At 43.1% G+C, this 22,532-nt stretch overlaps 1 protein-coding gene across 1 annotated transcript; it reads right to left on the bottom strand.

Annotated features, from left to right (window-relative positions):
• Positions 1-3,564: 3,564 nt before the first annotated feature.
• On the bottom strand, positions 3,565-8,357 carry LOC147095669 (G protein-coupled receptor 142-like). The gene is made up of 2 exons (XM_085973686.1): positions 8,288-8,357; positions 3,565-4,478 (listed from the first exon to the last, which is right to left on the bottom strand). The coding sequence occupies exons 1-2, from the start codon at positions 8,355-8,357 to the stop codon at positions 3,565-3,567; spliced, it is 984 nt and encodes a 327-aa protein (XP_085829812.1).
• Between the last annotated feature and the right edge of the window lie 14,175 nt (positions 8,358-22,532).

Genomic DNA, 22,532 nt, shown 5'->3' on the forward strand with positions numbered 1-22,532 from the left:
CTTCCTGGGACACCGGCACCAGTACTGGGGCAGGAGGGAGCTGTTCCGTTGGGTCGGGCTTCACCTGGCCAGTGCTGGGACTAGAGTCCTGGCGGATCATATAACTAGGGCTGTAGAGAGGGCTTTAAACTAACTAGTGGGGGGAGGTTCCTAGAGAGCAAATAATAAAAATGACAACAGAGAAGGTCATAGACTTAGGTAGCAGTGGGGAAATTAAAAACCAGAGCGTGTCAGGAAGGGGCAGAAGGTATGGAGTAAAAGGTAAAGTAATAAAAAGGGCAAAAGCAGGAACTAAGTGTCACAAAACATATTTGAAAGTTCTCTATCTGAATGCACGTAGCATTCGTAACAAAATAGATGTGTTAATGGCACAAATAACTACATATGGGTATGCTCTTGTGGCCATTACAGAAACATGGCTGCAGGGTGACAATGCCTGGGAATTAAACATACCAGGCTATTTAACGATCAGGAAGGACAGGGAGGGGAGGTGGGGTGGTTATGTTAGTAAAGGAAGGAATCACTGTAATACAGAGAAATGATATTGGGTCAAAAGATCAGGATAATGAAACAGTTTGATTGGAGATAAGGAATAATAAGGGGAGAAAAACACTAGTGGGCGTAGTCTATAGGCCTCTGAACAGTTGCAACTCGGTTGGACAGAGTATCAATCAGGAAATAGTTGAGGCTTGTAACAAGGGAACATCTATAATTATGGGCGATTTTAACTATCATATTAATTGGACAAATCAAATTGGGCAGGGCTGCCTTGAGGATGAGTTCATTGAGCATATTAGGGATGGGTTTCTTGAGCAGTATGTAACTGAACCGATCAGTGGGCAAGCAACCTTAGATCTGGTCCTGTGTAATGAGACAGGATTAATTAAAAATGTCCTAGTAAAGGATCCCCTTGGAATGAGTGACCATAACATGGTTGAATTCCATACCCAATTAGAGGGTGAGAAGGTTGGATCTCAAACAAGCGTGCTAAGCTTGAATAAAGGGGACTATGAAGGTACGATAGTGGAATTGAGTAGAGTGGATTGGGAAAATAGATTAAAGGGTAACACGATACATGATCAGTGGTGTACATTTAAGGAGTTATTTTACAACTTCCAAAAAATATATATTCCACTGAGAAGAAAAGGGTGTAAAAGAACAGACAGCCATCCGTGGCTAAGTAAAGAAATTAAGGATAGTATTCGACTAAAAACAAGGGCATATAAGGTAGCGAAATCTAGTGGGAGGATAGCAGATTGGGAAAAATTTAAAAGACAGCAAAAGATAACAAAAAGATTGATTAAGAAAGGGAAGATAGATTATGAAAGTAAATTAGCAAAAAATATAAAAACAGATAGTAAGTGTTTTTATAGTTATATAAAAAGAAAAAGGGTGGCTAAAGTAAATGTAGATCCCTTAGAGGATGAAACCGGGAAATTAATGGTGGGAAATATGGAGATGGCAAAAAATCTGAATGAATATTTTGTATCAGTCTTTACAGTAGATGACACTAAGAATATCCCAACACTGGACAAACAGCGGGCTATGGGGGGGGGGGGGAGGAGATAAACACGATCAAAATCACTAAGGAAGTGGTACTCGGTAAAATAATGGGACTCAAGGAGGTTAACTCACCTGGACCTGATGGCTTACATCCTAGGGTCTTGAGGGAAGTGGCGGTAGGGATTGTGGATGCATTGGTAATAATTTTCCAAAACTCCCTGGACTCAGCAAAGGTCCCGGCAGACTGGAAAACTGCTAATGTAACACACTTATTTAAAAAGGGCAGTAGACAGAAGGCTGGAAACTATAGACCGGTTATCCTAACATCTGTGGTAGGTAAAATTTTGGAGTCCATTATTAAGGAGACAGTAACAGGACATTTGGATAATCATAATTTAATAGGACAAAGTCAGCATGGTTTTATGAAGGGGAAGTCATGTTTGACAAATTTGCTGGAGTGCTTTGAGGAAGTAACATATAGGGCGGATAAAGGGGAACTAGTGGACATAGTGTATTTAGACGTCCAAAAGGCATTTGACAAGGTGCCACACAAAAGATTATTGCTTAAGATAAAAAATCACGGGATTGGGGGTAATATTCTAGCATGGATAAAGGATTGGCTATCTAACAGAAGGCAGAGAGTTGGGATAAATGGTTCATTCTCAGACTGGCAATCAGTAACTAGTGGTGTTCCGCAGGGGTCAGTGCTGGGTCCCCAACTCTTTACAATCTATATTAACGATTTGGAGGAGGGGACCGAGTGTAACATATCAAAGTTTGCAGATGATACTAAGATGGGAGGGAAAGTAGTGAGTGAGGAGCACATAAAAAACCTGCAAAGGGACATAGACAGGCTAAGTAAGTGGGCAGAGATTTGGCAGATGGAATACAATACTGGAAAGTGTGAGGTTATGCACTTTGGCAGGAAAAATCGTAGAGCAAGTTATTATCTTAATGGCAAGAAACTGGAAAGTACTGAAGTACAAAGGGATCTGGGGGTCCTGGTGCACGAAACTCAAAAGGTTAGTATGCAGGTGCAGCAAGTGATTAAGAAGGCCAATGGAATGTTGGCTTTCATTGCTCGGGGGATAGAATATAAAAATAGGGAGGTATTGCTTCAGTTATACAAGGTATTGGTGAGACCGCACCTGGAACACTGCATACAGTTTTGGTGTCCATACTTAAGAAAAGACATACTTGCTCTCGAGTCAGTACAAAGAAGGTTCACTCGGTTAATCCCGGGGATGAGGGGATGGACATATGAGGATTGGGACTCTACTCATTGGACTTCAGAAGAATGAGAGGCGATCTTATTGAAACATATAAGATTGTGAAGGGGTTGGATCGGGTGGATGCGGGAGGATATTCCCGATGATGGGTGAAACTAGAACTAGGGGGCATAGTCTTAGAATAAGGGGCTGCTCTTTCAAAACTGAGATGAGGAGGAACTACTTCACTCAGAGGGTGGTAGGTCCATGGAATATGCTGCCCCAAAAAGCTGTAGAAGCTACATCATTACATAAATTTAAAACAGAAATAGACAGTTTCCTAGAAGTAAAGGGAATTAAGGGTTACGGGGAGCGGTCAGGAATTTGGACATGAGTCTATGTTTCGATCGGTAATGGCCCTGTGGGTAGCGGAGCAGGCCCAGGGGCCATGTAGCCTGATCCTGCTCCTATTTCGTGTGTCTAATTCTGTTAGATTCAGGAGATAGTTCTGTGATAGTAGATTGGCGGTTAGGATCAGATCAGCCATGATCTTATTGAATGGTGGAGCAGGCTCGAGGAGCCGATTGGCCTACTCCTGCTCCTATTTCTTATGTTCTTATGTTTATTTTGGATCTGAAAAATTATTATTTGTTTGTTCATATCCGATATCGGCTGTCTTACACTATCTGCAAACGTTAAAAATACCCCAAGCATCTTTGATCTCCTACAATATGACATCTAATATGGGGAACAGATGGCAGCTTTCCTATACTTATGGATTCCTGTTTGTAGATGTCAATTGAACAACTTCTGGCCGCTTACGATGGATGTAATTACATTTTAGTTCCGTGGATCATTTAACTTGTTTGATTAAATTAGTAATGAAAGACAGGGGACGCTGAACCACATTCTTCAGTTCATCTCTGAATTTGCTCTGGAACACTGCGTAAATAAATGTGTTTGTGCAAGCACTCAAACACTTCAGCATGTACCCAGATAGTACCGCAATGGTGAAAGAGTCGTTGTAAGCTGCTTCTAAATATTGAGTATCTGTAAATAGCACACATATGGAAACTATGACATTTACCATCATTAACAGTATAAAATTTTCAGATATGGCGAGCAGTAAAATGATTGATTTCCTTCTGTTCTCCACCTCTGGATCATTGTTACTCTGAATATTGTTGTTCCCTTGGAGACCGCTCCTCACTCTATTAGCCAGTACAATGTGCCTCATGGTCAGGGCATTGAGCAGCACAATCAACACAAATGGTGCAAATGGGGTTAGAAGTGTTTCCAACCACAAAAATGCTGCCCATATGGGTAAGGTGTAGAAGCTTGATTTTACATCGCAGGACCATGGTTCATTGTCAATTATTTCCCGAGGTTCAAATATAAAGTAGATTGGAATGTTTTCGAAGATGCTTAATGAACACACCACTGCTATCAGTCCAGCTGCAGTTTTTCCAGTGCAATATTTTGTTCGCAACGTTTGGTAACAAATAGCGACAAATCGATCAAAGGTGAAAGCCACAGTTAGCCAGACAGAGCAATCAATGGAAACAAAATGCTGCGCGATATTGAGACTACAAATCGGAGTATAGTTCAGGAATGAATAAGGGAAATAAGCATCGTTAATCTGATGCAGAATTACTTCAAATATCAGGAACATTAGATCAGCCGCTGACATGGCCATCAGGTAACGGGTGATGCATTTGGAGAGACCGCACTCTCCATGGAAGAGAATGACGATCGTCACCAAATTAGCTGCAAAAGAGAGGAAATTAAATTACTAACTCTACTTACTCTGAGACCATGATCAGTCGAGATTTCTTTGTATGAAATTCATAGAATATTTCTTCTCACTCAAATCTCTGTCTCTCTTGATGCTTCCCAATCGAGCGGATGAACACAGTAATTCAGAAAAGATACCGTTCTTTAAGGATATACGTCGCTAACTTATTCTGGGTTACTTCAAAAGAAAAAACAATGCTGCAGTGAATGACATGGCTGGATTTTCAGCTTTCCACCGGACGAAAAATGGGCTTTTCTGACTGGCGGCCGCAATTGAATCCACCCGATTTTCATTTCCATTCACATCAACAGAAAAGAATGTTTGAATTGCAAGTAATTCAAAAGGGTGGCTGATTTACTTATCCCTGTCCATCCATACACATCGTGGGGTAGCATTTCCATCTGACTTTTCTTGTGTAAATCGGTGTTGCTGATCCACTAACAGATGACAGTGGGCGGCCGAACCCCCATCGACAGTTTTAAGCCAAACGTCAGATTGAAAACGTACCCCAGTATCTCCACATTTCAAGTATCCTCAATAATCATACAATGAAGGTTTCAGAGTATTTTCACGATCCTGACTGCAATATTCTATCGGTAAATCTTCTGGAAGCAGGTGAAAATTCCTACCTGGTTTCCCTCCCGTGCTTTACCTCAGCAAATGACCAGCAAATGAAGATTTCTGAATGAAAAATTGTTTCCTGAGCACAATATAACGAGAAACAGTTACTATGGATTGAGTCTAACTATGTACCGCCCAAATCGCTTACAGCAAAGTAACCGGTTAAATGGCGAGCGACACGCGCAGTCTGAGCAGGGCAGAGGGAATTTTACGTTATATCATTTATTATTAGATATGTGGACGCTGGTTTGCCTCAGGTGCAAACATTTAATGCGCATTTGAAATTTAGTTTACTAATAACGTGCAATGGTTATTAATATCAAGCAGGGCTCTGGAAAGAATGACTGCTTTGCAAATAGGACCAGGATTGTCTTGGGTGGCAATGCGCGGGCCGCCCGTTATCTGCCCGCTTGCTGTTCAGTTTCTTGGAGCAATGGAGCTGAACATTGGGCGGATAACAGGCAGCCCGTTACACTTCGCCCAAGAATTTCTATCCCCAGATAACTGCGGCTACATGCGTAGCCCTCCTTAAATAGTTTCTCAACAATTATCCTAAATGTATTTCAAGCTGTGTATTTAAATCCAAGTATTATTGTTCTCAAAAGCACGACACTGTGGATGCCAGAAATCTGAAATAAAAGCAGAAAATTCTGGAAATACTCAACAGCTCAGACAGCTTCTTTGGAGAGAGAAACAGAATTAACGTTTCAGGTTAAAGATCGTTCGACAGGATAATTATTGTCCCCCATTTCACGACATAAAACGGTTCTTTGGAGTCCAATCTTAGCCGAATAATGTAAACACCAATAGCTCTTGTCTCAGATCCAAATCTCAGTCAAGAGTGGGAACATAAGCTTTGGGCACGGCAGCTTGTACAAACACAGCATTGGAAATCCCAGTAACTGTACGGACATCCTATATAATGACCATATCCCAGTTTATCTATTGTCCCTTTGTACTTGATGTGTGATACGGCATTATTCTTTCTTCCAGTTTTCGTAATTAATAAATGTTTTTAAGAAAACCCCCAACAGGTGGATTAAAGTCTATTATTGATTTGAACTATTTTTCTCTTGGTTTATTGAACGGGACAGTAGAACCTGTAAAGAGGGTAATTATCACCTTCACCACATGGAGGATAATGTGAAGAACGGGCGACCTGCCCATTGCAAACACCGCCTGACTTCCATCCCATTGTTGAAGGTGGAAATGATCCCTGCATCAGTGGTGTGGAATCTGCAGCAACACTATTGAATAGAATTACTGGGGAGGGGTTTGTCGATCTCCTGTGGTAAATTCAACTCTTTACACCGTTTCTCTCGGATTACAAAGATCTTTTATCGAAGCTGTGGTGGGATTTCAGGAGTAGAACAGCGGGAATTCTATTGCAATCAATTTACTTCTACCATGCATAGGAAACTTGGGATAGATTGTAATCTTTATCTCCTGGGTATTAAACATCGGCCGACTCTGTGGGGTAGTGAGTGATTTTGGGCTGTGGCGCTGAACAGGAGGTAGCGCCTGGGCCACCTGTTGTAAGCCTTGCTTGACATTCAGTTCTATTGAAGTTAATGAAAACTGAACATCAGACGGGGAGTGAGAGGCAAACACAAGAGCCTTTCTACCAATGTATGTAGAAAGGAAAATGTGTCAGCTATGACCGCAGGTGTTAACAGAACCCGCCCGAATTACTGCCAATAACAATAAAGGAGGACAATCCGCTGTTTTTAGGGAAGCCTCTCTGCGGAGGATTTGGTTTTTTGTTCATTCCCCAGGCGATGCACAACACCCCGGATGTAAAGACTAAAATCTATCCCATGGTTACCGGAGAAATCCCCACTTGGATTTAGAATTACAACAGCGCAGCAGTAGCTGGACATGCTTTAGTGGCACTTGGCTCATTTTGCTTTCCGGCCTCAGAACACTAACTGACTCCAGCTTAAAGCAACATAATATATCGCCCAGTTTCAGAATCAAGCGCTTCGGGTTTCACTATAAACGCAATTACTGAGTAGTTGCCAGGGATGAATGACCTCGCCTGGCACAAACACATACACCCACGGATGTCCATAGTCAGTTGCTAGTGTAAAAATCATTGCTCCAGTCCCTACTCAGCAAATTATTGACCATGGACGTAAATTGGTATTGGATGGTAGTGTAAAACTGGCGATAGCGAATGGCGGCCCATTTTACGCAAATTACATTTCCATTGACTTCCTCCGCACCGCTCTGCGCTCCACCAAAGTGATTCAAAATGACCAGATGGTAAAGACCATAATCTACACTATAGTCTATAGTTACGCTAGAAATGCACCGGCAATTTCGAGTTGCACCCAAAATGGGTTCTCCATGTAAGACATGGCAGATTTAGGGGTGAAATTGGTATTCGCCAGTCACGTGAAATGAGCTCAGAGCGCACAGACAGTTTGCTTTACAATGAGCCCGATTTCCCTTTCCATTGACCGCAGTGAAAACGAACATTAGACTGGGTGTAAAATGAGTGACCCATTCGCTCCGACTTAGTCTCGCGCTACTGAGGAAGACCAATTTGAGATCCTCAGCCTTGGCTTTCAGCCTTGTTCACACGCTGCTGGTCAGCTGCATGCGCCAGTAGGGTGCCCGGAGCTGTTCCCGGGTGGGAAGCGCGGGGAATCAGTCAGCGCCGGTGCTGATCTGGCAACGGACGGGAATCAATTCCGGGGAGGCGTCAATACGCCAATATTGCGCCATAGTTTTGTTGTGGGAGTGGGAGTATCTGTTATATTTCTCCTGGATTCACAAATATATATTAAAAAATTCCTTTGCCTTTTCTTGCTCAGCCCCCGTGAATCCTTTTAAGAATTGTTGGTTTGGCTACTCGATCCGATACGAATACCTGTACCAGATACAGAATTACAAGACAGTCTTTCAAGGCCAAGGGATCGTCAATAAATTGCTGAACTTAAATAGTCAGAGTAAATTGAGCTTCCACTCCGGTTGGTACATTAACAATATGACAGAAACTTGGAGCCATTTTGAGTGATTTCTTTGATGCCGATAATTATTGTCTGCAAATAAAACACATCAAAACAAACAAATAATATCGTTACACCGAGAGCAGGAACAGTGACACAGTAAGACACTGTTAAAGATGAGCATTAACTGATGGCAAGCGGCTTACCAGGAAGACCAACTATTGCAAGAATAGGATAGTAAATGTTCTCTATCTGTATGATCACCGGCTGTCCCATATTCAGAGAGAAGCGACGTTGCCAGTTAGTGTTGTGGACTCGCAGAACTTTTGCTTTCAAAATAAGCTCTTATTTATACTTGAGAGAAACCTCAAGTGACTCATGAGCATTACTTAATGATTAGCGTTAGTTACACTCATTTGAACAAACAGATTGAGGCGAGTCATCTTCACTGCTACTGACCTGCGGTATTTTGCAATGATTTTGCTCGTTCATAGAGTAGGGATTCAAGAATTTTATTGTCATCATATGTTCGCACATGATCATGAAATGTCTTAAAGAGAATTCCATTGTTCCCATAATAGTGATGACATTAAATGTGCAGATCATCAGTCTGAGCAAAAATATACATCATAGAATCTTGATGGGGTTTTCTCTGGCTTTGTCCGAGCCTGTGTTTGAAAATGGATTAAGCAGAAAAGTAACCAGTTGTGTGTTGAAGAGGACAACCTGGTTGGAATATCAATACACATGATTTGACACTCGGTGATTTTAATCTGCCTGATTGGGGAATATTAAAGCATCTTTTGTTGGAAGGGGCAAGTATACAAAGGCAATAAAACAATGCCTCATAAACTCTTAAGTCCCTCAACTTCCCACTTTGTTGAATTTAAGAGATTCACTGTTCTGAAGTCGCATGGCTTTAGGTCCATCATGGGCAAGGACAGTTCCTGCTGATTACTAGTTCCCGCCCTCCCTCACCTGATGAATCAGTACTCCTCCATGTTGAACACCACTTGGATGAAGCACTGAGGCTAGCAATTACTTAGAATGTACTTTGGGTGCAGGACGTCAATGCCCATCACCAAGAGTGGCTTACTGGCACCACTATCGACCGAGCTGGCTGAGTCCTGAAGGACATAACTGCCAGAATGGGCCTGCGACAGGTGGTGAGAGAACCAACACGAGGGAAAAACCCACTTGACCTCGTCCTCACCAATCTACCTGTCAGAGAAGCATCTTTTCATGACAGTATTGGTAGCAGTGACCACCGCACAATCATTGTGGAGACAATGTCCCTTCTTCAAACTGAGGTCACCCTCCATCCTGTTGTGTGGCACTGCCAACGTGTTAAGAACATAAGAAATAGGAGCAGGAGTAAGTCAATCGGCCCCACGTGCCTGCTCCACCATTCAATAAGATCATGGCTGATCTGATCCTAACCTCAAATCTACTATCACTCTACATCCCTCCCGAACCCATGAGATCTCCTGGGAGAGGCGAAAAACCAGATAAAACCCAATGGCCAATTTGGGAGAAAAAAATCTGGGAAATTCCTCTCCGATCCATCTAGGCGATCGAAACTCGTCCACGAGATCACTGTCCCTGTATTTTCTACAGTACTTACCTTCTGTAAAAGGTGATCTCCACCCCAGCCAGGAACAGGAATAGAACCATCTCCTGAAATCTAACACATAATTAGAACACAAGAAGTAGGAGCAGAACCAGGCTACATGGCCCCTGGGCCCGCTCCACTACCCACAGGGCCATTACCGATCCGAACCTAGACTCATGTCCAATTTCCTGCCCGCTCCCCGTAACCCCTAATTCTCTTTACTTCTAAGAAACTGTCTATTTCTGTTTTAAATTTATTTAATGATGTAGCTTCCACAGCTTCCTGGGGCAGCAAATTCCACAGACCTACTACCCTCTGAGTGAAGAAGTTTCTCCTCATCTCAGTTTTGAAAGAGCAGCCCCTTATTCAAAGATTATGCCCCCTAGTTCTAGTTTCACCCATCATTGGGAATATCCTCACCACATCCACCCGATCAAGCCCCTTTACAATCTTATATGTTTCAATAAGATCGCCTCTCATTCTTCTGAACTCCAAGGAGTAGAGTCCCAATCTACTCAACCTCTCCTCATATATCCGCCCCCTCATCCCCGGGATTAACCGAGTGAACCTTCTTTGTACTGACTCGAGAGCAAGTATGTCTTTTCTTAAGTATGGAACCAAAACTGTATGCAGTATTCCAGGTGCGGTCTCACCAATACCTTGTACAACTGCAGCAATACCTCTCTATTTTTATATTCTATCCCCCTAGCAATAAAAGCCAACATTCCATTGGCCTTCTTAATCACTTGCTGCACCTGCATACTAACTTTTTGAGTTTCGTGCGCCAGGACCCCCAGATCCCTTTGTACTACAGTACCTTCCAGTTTCTTGCCATTAAGATAATAACTTGCTCTATGATTTGTCCTGCCAAAGTGCATAACCTCACACATTGCAGTATTGTATTCCATCTGCCAAGTCTCTGCCCACTTACTTAGCCTGTCTACGTCCCTTTGCAGGTTTTTTATGTCCTCCTCATTCACTACTTTCCTTCCCATCTTTGTATCATCTGCAAAATTTGATATGTTACACTCGGTCCCCTCCTCCAAATCATTAATATAGATTGTAAAGAGTTGGGGATCCAGCACTGACCCCTGCGGAACACCACTAGTTACTGATTGCCAGTCTGAGAACGAACCATTTATCCCAACTCTCTGCTTTCTGTTAGATAGCCAATCCTCCACCCGTGCCAGAATATTACTCCCAATCCCATGATTTTTTATCTTGAGCAATAATCTTTTGTGTGGCACCTTGTCAAATGCATTTTGGAAGTCTATATACATTACGTCCACTGGTTCCCCTTTATCCACCCTGTATGTTACTTCCTCAAAGAACTCAAGCAAATTTGTCAAGCATGACTTCCCCTGCATAAAACCATGCTGTCTTTGTCCTATTAAATTATGTTTATCCAAATGTCCCGTTACTGTCTCCTTAATAATGGACTCTAAAATTTTACCAACCACAGATGTTATGCTAACAGGTCTATAGTTTCCAGCCTTCTGCCTACTACCCTTTTTCAATAGGATAGATTCAGAACAGATCTAGCAGCTCAAAACTGGGCATCCATGAAGCGCTCTGGGCCATCTGCAGCAGAATTGTATTCCACCTCAATCTGTAACCTCATGGGCCGTTGTATACCTCACTCTGCAATTATCATCAAGCCAGTGGACCAACCCTGCTTCAATAAAGTGTGCAGAAGAGCATGCCAGGAGCAGCACCAGGCGTACCTAAAAATGAGGTGCCAAATTGCGGCAGTTGCAATACAGACTACATGCATGCTAAACAGCGGAAGCAGCGGGCTATAGACAGGGCTAACCAATCTCACAATCAACGGACCAGAGGAAAGATCTGCATTCCTGCTACATCCAATCGTGAATGGTGGTGGGCAATGAAACAAATAATGGGAGAGGAGGTCCTCAGAACTTCCGCGTCCTCAATGATTGCAATGTAACTTACAATAGTATAGTAATCTTAATCAACACTTAGTATTCAATCCTGTGTTTTAAAGACGTGAGTGCAAAAGACAAGTCTGAAGTGTTTGCAACCATCTTCAGCCAGAATGTTCGAATGGAAGATTCATCTTGGCCTCCTATTGATGTCCGCACCTTCAAAGAAGCCAGTCTTCAGCCAATTCGATTCACTCCACGTGATATCAGGAAACAGCTGAGCGCACTGAAAACACCCAAGGGTACAGGCCCCGACAACATCTCGCTATCCTGCTGAAGACTTACGCTCTAGAACTAGCCATGCCTCTGGCCGAGCAGTTCCAGTACTGTTACATCACTGGCATGTACCCGACAATGTGGAAAACTGCATGGGTATGTTCTATCCACAAAAAGCAAGACAATCCAATGCGACCAATTACCACCCATTCAGTCTACTCTCAATCATCAGCAAAGTGAAGGAAGCTTTCGTCAAAAGTGCTAACAAGCAGCACTTACTCACCAATAACCTGCTCACCATGCTCAGTTTGGGTTCCGCCTCGATCAATCAGTTCCAAACTTCATTACAGCCTTGGTCCAACATGGACAAAAGAGTTAAATCACCAGGCAGGAAAAGTAACAGTAAACCTCAGCTGTAGCAAATATAACGGCCTGTTCAATGTGGGGTGGCCTCAGGGAACAAGCCTGCAGGAAATATCGCCCTTATATGGTGCTTGTGACATATGGGATCGCCTTTGGGTCAAATGTTGCGGGAAATGGGTGTCCGGTTGACGTTGGGTGATAATGTAAAATGGGTGATATCGAATTGTCCGCGAATTATAGCTCCTACACTATTTCCCCTTCCATCCACTTAAACAGAAAGTGAAATCAGGCCTGGCGTATAATGGGCAGTAAATCCCATATCGCTCATTTTACACTGTGGTCCAAAGTTAAAAATACCCCACAATGCAAGGTGTTTCCACCTGTGCTTTCACTATTTAAAGACGATCAGATCATCTTCAGTCAGAAGTACCGAGTGGATGATCCATTTCGGCCTGCTCCTGAGGTCCCCACCATCACAGAAGCCAGTCTTCAGCCAATTCGATTCACTCCACGTGATATCAAGAAACAGCTGAGCGCACTGGATACAGAAAAGGCTATGGGCCCTGAAAACATCCCGGCTATCGTGCTGAAGACATGTGCTCCAGCAGTAGCCGTGCCTCTAAGCCAAGCTGTTCCAGTACATCTACAATGCTGGCATTTATCCGACAATCTGAAAAACTGCCCAGGTATGTCCTGCCACAAAAAACAGGAGAAATCCAACCCGGCCAATTACTGGCCCATCAGTCTACACTCAACCATCAGCAAAGTGATGGAAGGTGTCATTGACAGTGCTATCAAGCGGCATTACTCACCAATAACCTGCTCACTGATGCCCAGTTTGGGTCCCGCCAAGATCACTCGGCTCTGGACCTGATTACAGCCTTGGTCCAAACATGTAAAAGGAGCCGAATTCCAGAGGTGAAGTGAGAGTGACTGCCTTTGACATCAAGGCGGCATTCGACCGAGTCTGGCATCAAGGAGCCAGAGTAAAACTGAAGTCAATGGGAATCAGGGGGACAACATTCCACTGGCTGGAGTCATACCTAGCACAAAGGAAGATGGCTCTGGTCATTGAAGGTCAATCATCACAGCCCTAGGACATCGCTGCAGGCGCTCCTCAGGGCAGTGTCATAGGCCCAATCATCTTCATTTGCATCATCAACGACCTTCCCTCCAACATAATGTCAGAAATGGGGAAGTTCGCTGATGTCTCCACAGTATTCAGTGCCATTCTCAACTCCTCAGATAACGAAGCAGTCCATGCCCGCATGCAACAAGACCTGGACGACGTTCAGGCTTGGGCTGATAAGTGGCAGGTAACTTTCGTGCCACAGAAGTGCCAGGCAATGACTATCTCCAACAAGTGAGAATTTAAGCAACTCCCCTTGACATTCAACCACATTACCATCGCCAAATTGCCCACCATCATCATCCTGGTGGTCACCATTGACCAGAAACTGGACCAGCCACAAAAATACTATGGCAACAAGAGCAGGTCAGAGGCTAGGTATTCTGCGGCGAGTGTCTCACCTCCTGCTTGCCCAAATCCTTCCCACCATCTACAAGGCAAAAGTAAGGAGTGTGATGGAATACTCTCCACTTGCCTGGATGAGTGCAGCTGCAACAGCACTCAAGAAACTGGACGCCATCCAAGACAAAGCAGCCCCCCTGATTGGCACACCATCCACCAGCTTAAACATTCACTCCCTCCACCAACGGTGTACAGTGGCTGCAGTGTGTACCATCTACAAGATGCACTTCAGCAACTCGCCAAGGCTTCTTCAGCAGCATCTCCCAAACACACGATCTCTTCCACCTAGAAGGACAAGGGCAGCAGGTGCATGGGAACACCACCACCTCCAAGTTCACGTCCAAGTCTCACACCATCCTGACTTAGAAGTATATCGCCGATCCTTCATCGTCGCTGGGTTAAAATCCTGGAACACCCTCCCTAACAGCACTGTGGAAGTACCATCACCACACTGACTGCAGCGTTTCAAGAAGGCGGCTCACCACTACCTTCTCAAGGGCAATTAGGGATGGGCAATAAATGCTGGCCTTGCCAGCGACGCGCAGGTCCCATGAACGAATAAAAAATTAAAAAGATGCCTTAAAGGAGGCAGTAGAGGCGGGGCCCATCACTGCTCCATTTTACCGAGTCTTTAGCACAAAAGGGACCTTAATTCAGAATAAAATTCAACCTCCTGGGGTCAGTTTAACATTAGTCTCAATGAACCGAAACTTCGGGAGGAGTGTATAATAGGTGGCCCATCCGATATCATTCCTTTTACACCAGCGCTGTGTCTAGACCGAGTGTTAGAATCCCACCGTGAACAGATAATGCCGAGCTCGCAGTTTTTTTATTATTTTCAGGGTAGATGTGGAACAACAGTTTGCCAATGGCTCCCCAGTAATAATCAGTGTAGATCTTTACATTGCAGCAAACTCGGAAGTTGTATATCTTTGAAATGTGTTCCCTGTGCACCGCCGATGCAGCGCCAGCAATCCATATCACATCACTAGTTCTTTTAACTATCGCTCCAGGTTGCTTTTAGGTTTGGCAGCAGCATTGCAAGTGAGCTAACTGTTGAAAATTGATTAAATGTTTATACAGGTCACATCTGCATGCCCATCTTTCTACTAATTACAAAGTATTTAATGGAGCGCAAATCTGGTACGGGGCGGGCTGACTCTAGGGCTGTGTGTTGATGCTATACATTCCTGTATGAAATATTTTGAAATCACATTAGACCAGAACAACTTCTCACTCAGAAACTTAACTGATAGGCGTCTGCACCAGGATACCACCCTACTGGAAGTTTGAATGGGCCGCATTTTCCGACCTCACACCTGTAGATGCCTCGCAAGTGCCGGTTTCAGGCATGCAAAGCGCATGTGCTGAAAACCGGCACTTCCGATCTGTTAAGAATTCTCGTGACAGATCCTTCGCCTGCCCTGGAGAAGGGCCTCTGCAGGTGGAGAGTTCCGCTTTCTGCAGAACCTCCACCCGCTGAAAACCTTTCAAAATCTTATGCCTGGTAAAAGCGTAAGGCCTGCTTTTACCAGCATTAGAGTTTAAAAAAGTAAAAAAAATTAAAAAAAATCACTCGTCTATAATTAAAAAATACTTTAAACAAAGTTAAGTTTATTTTTAGCCCCGTAAAAAACTTTAATAATTTTTTTCAAAAAATGTAATTTTTGTTTAACTTCTAAGTCAGGATGGTGTGAGGCTTGGACGGAAACTTGGAGGTGGTGGTGTTCCCATGCACCTGCTGCCCTTGTCCTTCTAGGTGGAAGAGATTGCGTGCTTGGGAGGTGCTGCCGAAGAAGCCTTGGCAAGTTGCTGAAGTGCATCTTGTAGATGGTACACACTGCAACCACTGTACGCCGGTGGTAGAGCGAGTGAATGTTTAAGGTGGTGGATGGTGTGCCAATCAGGCACTTACTCAGCAATAACCTGCTAACTGAGGCCCAGTTTGAGTTCTGCCAGGGCCACTCAGCTCCTGACCTCATTACAGCCTTGGTCCAAACATGGACAAAAGAGCTGAACTCAAGAGGTGAGGTGAGAGTGACTGCCCTTGACATCAAGGCAGCATTTGATCGAGTTTGGCATCAAGGAGCCCTAGCAGAACTGAATTCAATGGGAATCAAGGGGATACCTCTCCATTTGTTGGAATCGTACCTAGCACAACGGAAGTTGGCTGTGGTTGTTGGAGGTCATTCATCTCAATCACATGACATCACTGCAGGAGTTCCTCAGGGCATTGTCCTAGGCCCAACCATCTTCAGCTGTTTCATCAATGACCTTACCTCCATCATAAGGTCAGAAGTGGGGATGTTCGCTGATGATTGCACACTGTTCAGCACCATTTGCGACTCATCAGATACTGACGCAGTCCATGTCCATATGCAGCAAGACCTGGACAACATTCAGACCTGGGCTGACAAGTGGCAAGTAACATTCGCACCACACAAGTGCCAGGCAATGACCATCTCCAACAAGCGAGACTCTAACCATCTCCCCTTGACATTCAATGGCATTACCATCCTGGGGGTTACCATTGATCAGAAACTGAACTGGACCAGCCATATAAATACTGTGGCTACAAGAGCAGGCCAGAGGCTGGGAATTCTGCCACGTGTGTCTCACCTCCTGACTCCCCAAAGCCTTTCCACCATCTACAAGGCACAAGTCAGGAGTGTGATGGAATACTCTCCACTTGCCTCGATGAGTGCAGCTCCAAAAACACTCAAGAAGCTCGACACCATTCAGGATAAAGCAGCCCGCTTGATTGGCACTCCATCCACCACCTTCAGCATTCACTCCCTCCACCACCGGCGCACTGTGGCTGCAGTGTGTACCATCTACAAGATGCACTGCAGCAACTCGCCAAAGCTCCTTCAGCAGCACCTTCCAAACCCGTGACCTCTACCACTTAGAAGGCCAAGGGCAGCAGACGCATGGGAACATCACCACCTACAAGTTCCCCTCCAAGCCACACACCATCCTGACTTGGACCTGTATCACCATTCCTTCACTGTCGCTGGGCCAAAATCCTGGAACTGGCTTCCTAACAGCATTGTGGGTGTACCTACACCATATGGACTGCAGCGTTTCAAGAACGCGGCTCACCACTGTTGGTGAAAAATAAATTCACTCGAGTCTGTCTTAAAGTAAAAGTAAAAGTACACAGTTTATTAACAGAACGTTCTGGGAGAAGGTCATAGACCCGCGGTCTAGTGATACCCTTCTTGTTCTCTCTTGGTTGGTACAGCTTTTTATTCTATTTTCATCCAATCACATTGTATTACAATAATCACCTGATCACATTGTATTACAATAATCACCTGATCACATATGGCTTATTTATTCTTTTCAGTATTAGAAAAGGTTAGTTACATCTTACTATGCCTTTGGTCACAGGTCAAATTCCCATGACCCCTATATTCTGCTGTGTCTACAATTTTTAGCTAACGCAGCATATTCCTTATCGCTTATGCAAAACACACATATTCTGTCTTGTCCCACAACTGCGTCTTATCTTGGTTTGTGAAGCTTCTCACACTGTTCTTTGTTTAGTTTTGCCTTTTTACGTAAGTCAGTTTTTATTGTGATATTTCTTATCTCAACCTCGTTTCTTTTAGTTCTTGTTCACTTTCACATGACCCCACTCCTTTGTTCTGATTTTAATTTTGCTGGCATCACTTAAGTAGTGGTCACCTTGGCTGTCTGAATTCTGAGAGGGTTCATTTTAACCCCTTCACCACCATCTTCTCAAGGGCAATTATGGATGGGCACTAAATGCAGGCCTAGCCAGCGACGCCCATATCCCATCAATGAATAAAAAAAAAAATAACTTACTGCAATTGTAGCTAATTTTAAATGTGATTTTTTAAAAATGATTTAATGTTTTAGTGTGTTTTTTAATGTGATCCCCAATGGTAATTTTGAAAGATCTCTGCGGAGATACCTGTCATAAGTATGAAGGGGGATTCCCTTCTTTCATTGATTCGCCTGGACCACGTGATCCCTGGGCCTCTGCGCATTTCGTAGTGGAATGGCACAAGAGCGGAAGTGTCGGGGCCTCTGGAGCCAGCAATTAAGTTCGTAGATCTTTATCTGATCGGAGGCATCCGCAGGCAGGAAGCCTCCGATCAGAAATTCAGGGCCAATATATATTTTCTTACAAGACAGGACTGGATATTATGTGGTGATTAATATTATTACACTATTACACATTACAATGCAAAATCACGAAGGTTATTTGCAAAAAATGAAACATAAAGGTCTGTATTTCCGAGTTATTGTATCATTGATGTAATCTGTAAACAAGACATTGAATCTGTACAGGTGGTGCTATAAAGTATGGCCCAGAAATTCGGGTCGGGGGCTCCCCGCGGGTGCAAGCCCCTGACCTACACTTACATAGCGTGCCGAAAGTTGAGGCCTGGGCCTGCGTGGATTGCCGCTCTGTGACCCGGTGCAGCTCCCGGCGCGCTGTGCTTGCATGATCCAGTGACGTAGTTAGTTCGATGAGCCGGCTGGGATCACGTGAGTACTGGGCAACCAATCGGAAGTTGCAAAAGTTCATTCATGAGTTTGATAGTAAGAACTGTCAAACTCATGAAAACTCCGGGTGCCCAAAACAGTACTTAAACTTCAAAAAAAGTTTTTAAAAATCCCACTAATTAAATGAACTATTAATAACTGTAAAAAGCTAATTTAAACAATTATTCAAATTTTTGAAAAAAATAATTTTTTAACAAATCGGGTCTAAAAATACACTTACCTTACTGTAAAGTCTTTAAAAGTATTAAAACTGTGGAAAAAAAATTCTAACTTTAATTGATAGACGACTTAACTTTGAAAACTAAGTAAAAACTGGAGGCCTTATCACACGGTCTAACCTGTCAAAAAAACAGAAGTTCAACGCGCACGTGCTGCCTCATACGTCGCACGCGTTTCACCTCTTAACCCCTCCTTTCAGGGGACCGGAAGTGCCGTCTTCCCGCGCATGCGCTGTGCATGCAAGAAACCGGCACTTCCATCGGGTCCACGCGTGGGTACCCCGTGCGTACTCATGCGTTGGTACCCGAATTACTGGGCCATAAACTCGGGAAATATTTGACAATGTACCATTGCCCTGCTATTTAAAAGCAAGCATCTATACCTCACCCATATGGGTAACATTTTTGTCGATGGAAACCTTTTTAGTCCCATTTGCACCATTTATGTTGATTGTGCTGCTCAATGCCCTGAACATCAGGTACATTGTACTGGCCAATGGAGTGAGGAATGGCCTCCGATGAAAAACAAGGTTCAGAATCACACTGATCCAGAGATGGAGAACCGAAGGAAATCCATAATTTTACTGCTTGCTATATCTGGCAGTTTTATACTGTTATAGATGGTAAATTTCATATTTCTGATATGTGTGCAATTTACAGATACTCAATATTTAGATGCAAATTACAATGACTCTTTCACCGTTTTGGAACAATCCGGGTATATGCTTACGTGTTTGAGTGCTTGTACAAATATGTTTATTTATGCAGTTTCTCAGAGCAAATTCAGAGAGGAATTGAAGAATGTGATTAATCGTCCCATGTCTTTCATTACTAGTTTAATCAAATAAGTTAAATGGATTCACAGAACTAACATGCAATTCGATCCATAGGAAGCGACCAGAAGTTGTTCAATTGACATCTACAAACAGGAACCTCTAAAGGACATGGAAGCTGCCATCTGTTTCCCATATTAGATGTCATATTGTAGGAGATCAAAGATGATTGGGATATTACTAACTTTTGTCGAAAGTGTAAGACAAGCGTTGTCTGATCTGAACAAACGCATAATAAGTATTCAGATTCGAAATAAAATCAACTACACAAACATATCTGTTGCTTTTAACTGATCTAAACCCAACACCGGTTTCCTTAACATATCCCACAAGCCCTACTCCCGTCAGTAACACATCTGCTGAAACAGCCAGCTATTCCCATCAACGGATTCATTTTGCAAATGAGCTCCCAGATGTATGATTCATTAAGTGAAAAGTTCCTGCCCGACCTGCCAGTTTGTTCCCCAGTTGTGAATTTATGACATTTGTTCACAATTTATTTTAACAATTCATACTTCGGAATCAAAAACACAATTTCTAAATTTATGGAGGCATCAAATTGGGGGGAGAGATTAGTCAATACAGAGAGTAACTGTAGCAAATTTCAAGAAGACATTAGTGAACTTGCAGAATTGGACTACAATTGGCGAATTAATTTTAATGTAGGTAAGTGTGAGGTATCACATTTTTGTAAGAAGAATTAGGAGAGTTCATATGATTTGGAAAAAGAATCTAAGTGGGGTAGAGGAGCAAAGGGACCAGGGAGTTTAAAAACCCAAATCACTAACAGTTGTGACGTGGGTCAATAAGGCAAATTTAATAACAAATGTAAACCAAGCACTCGGGTTTATTTCTAGTGGATAGAATTGAAAAGTAGAGAAAGTATGCTAAACATGTATCGGACCTTGATTAGACCACCCGTGGAGTGCTGTGTACAATTTTGGTCTCCATATTATGTAAAAAGTTACAGAGGCACTGGAGACGGTGCGAGAAGCATTACAAGGATGATAGCAGAACTGCGAGGTTGTAAATATCAGGAAAGGATGAACAGGCTGTGTCTCTTTTCTCTTGGAAAGAGATGAGGGTTACACAATGGAGATCTTTGAAACTTTGAAAGGTTGTGATACAGTAGACAGAGAGAGCGTGTTTATGTTTCCACTTGTGGTGGAGAGCAAATCTAAAAGCCATCATCATAAGGTAGTCACCTAGAAATCAAATAGGGAATTCTGAAGGAACACCTTTACCCATAGACTGGTGAGAATAAGGAACTCGCTATCACAGGGACTAGTGAGGTGAACAGTTCAGATGCATTTCAGGGACAGTTAGAAAAGCATATGAGGGAGAAGGGTATAAAGGTTTATGCTGATAGACGTAGATACGGAAGGATGAGAATATGCTTGTGTGGAGCATTAACCCCGGCATGGACTGGTCAGAATGAATAGTCTATTTCTGTGCTGGGTATTGTATGTAGTTCTATATAAACTCAGAGTTCAAATCTCCAGTCAGCATTAAAAACAAGGGAAGTGTGAGACTTGCTGTTACAGTGGAAATTAATCCAACTACAGAAATTACCTTGATGTCAGCAAAACGGGAGGTCAACTGAACCTTAGATATTGAGTCAATGTTAAATAGACTAGCTCGTTCCACTAAAAGTGGCCTTACTTGATCCACAATTAGAGAGCTTAAAAATGACAACAACACCACGTCTCAGTCCATGTGCATTTGCTTTACCACTAGGCTGTTCCCTTCACTGAACATCATTTCCCCCTTAATTTATTTCCAAACAAAGTCACAAACAAAGGAAAGGAATCCCATCAGATTCGATGATTATTTTTGCTCAGACTGACAGATCTGCTCAGAATACGTCATCACAGAATCAGAGAATCACAGAAAAAAACTTTCCCAACATGCACACTTTATGAGGGATTATTAATATCAATTCGGAGAGGGTCACGGCGAAGATTTTCCAAAATCATCGACGGGAGGTGAGACGTATTGTAAAGGCTTAAATTGCTGCTCTGACTGGGATCTAACTGGTGATGCAACTTTCGGGATCAATTTTGGAGAGGACTTTTGGAAAGTTTATGAAAACAGCATTCAATTAGCACAAAGGGAACAATCTAACTTTCATCAACAAAACTGGTAGCTTATCCCTCCACCCACCCAAAACCCCCTCCAAATCCCAGTCTCTGCTGCTGTGAGAATCACAATCACTATGGGACCAATCCAACTGTACGTCATCATTTTAATATAAATCACATGAAAATGCAACATTGATCTAAGGGTGAAATATCCAAAAATGTGACAGTCATTAGGGACTGTGCTGTATTTCCAAAATAATTCGGCTCCAGGCAGGGCTACTTACCATTGACAGGAGGGGTTACCGGGTCCCGCTCCAAATTCGGGTTACACACTGAGGAAATCTACATGATATAAGGGGTTAATTTCAAGTGCTTGCTGGGTAAAAGTTTTCAGACTTGACACAGGTAAAAAGTCGATGTGTAACTAGAGCTATTGCACGTACCTGGATTACAGCCAAGAACAGATGTCTGCCCACCTAATGAGAATGTAGAAGTGAAACAATGGGTTTCATTTCTGAAATACCCAGTGACCTAATAATTTGTTAGATCTAGTCTCCAGATACATGATTAAGATTAAGGAAGACCTCCAGTTACACGATTCATATCCTGTTATATCTTAACCGTTGACTTATGTGCCCAGGATCCTTCTGTCAATATGTCATAAGACCTAATGATTAATCTAAAATGTATCCTGATTGAGGAACAAAGGAATGTCAATTAAACGTGTTTGTTACACTGTATAAATATGGAACGCTTACGCTGTATCATTGGAATAGTAGCCTCAACCCTTGAGTAGAGGTGCTGATTCCCCTTGCAAGAGAAATAAAAGGCCTGTCCGTCTGACGAATCCAAGAGTATATTGAGTCATTACCCAGAGCTAAGAAAAAAGGCACTTCTACAATTTGGAGGTTCCACCGAGATGGCTTGCTGTACCAATTGGTGAGTTAACAGACGCCGAGTACATTGCTCGGTTGGGAAAATCCCATCGGCCGAAGGTTGAGTTTTGCCACATTTTTGTGACTTTCCCTGCCAGAAGCATAGCTGCGCATAGTCTGTTTATTCGATTGGACAGTACTGCCATCGGGTAATTGACTCACAAGGTTCGGAGGTTAAAC

This window comes from Somniosus microcephalus, unplaced genomic scaffold (assembly GCF_052327205.1).
Source record: "Somniosus microcephalus isolate GS21.2 unplaced genomic scaffold, FLI_Smic_1.0 unresolved_chr1, whole genome shotgun sequence".
NCBI lineage: Eukaryota > Metazoa > Chordata > Chondrichthyes > Squaliformes > Somniosidae > Somniosus > Somniosus microcephalus.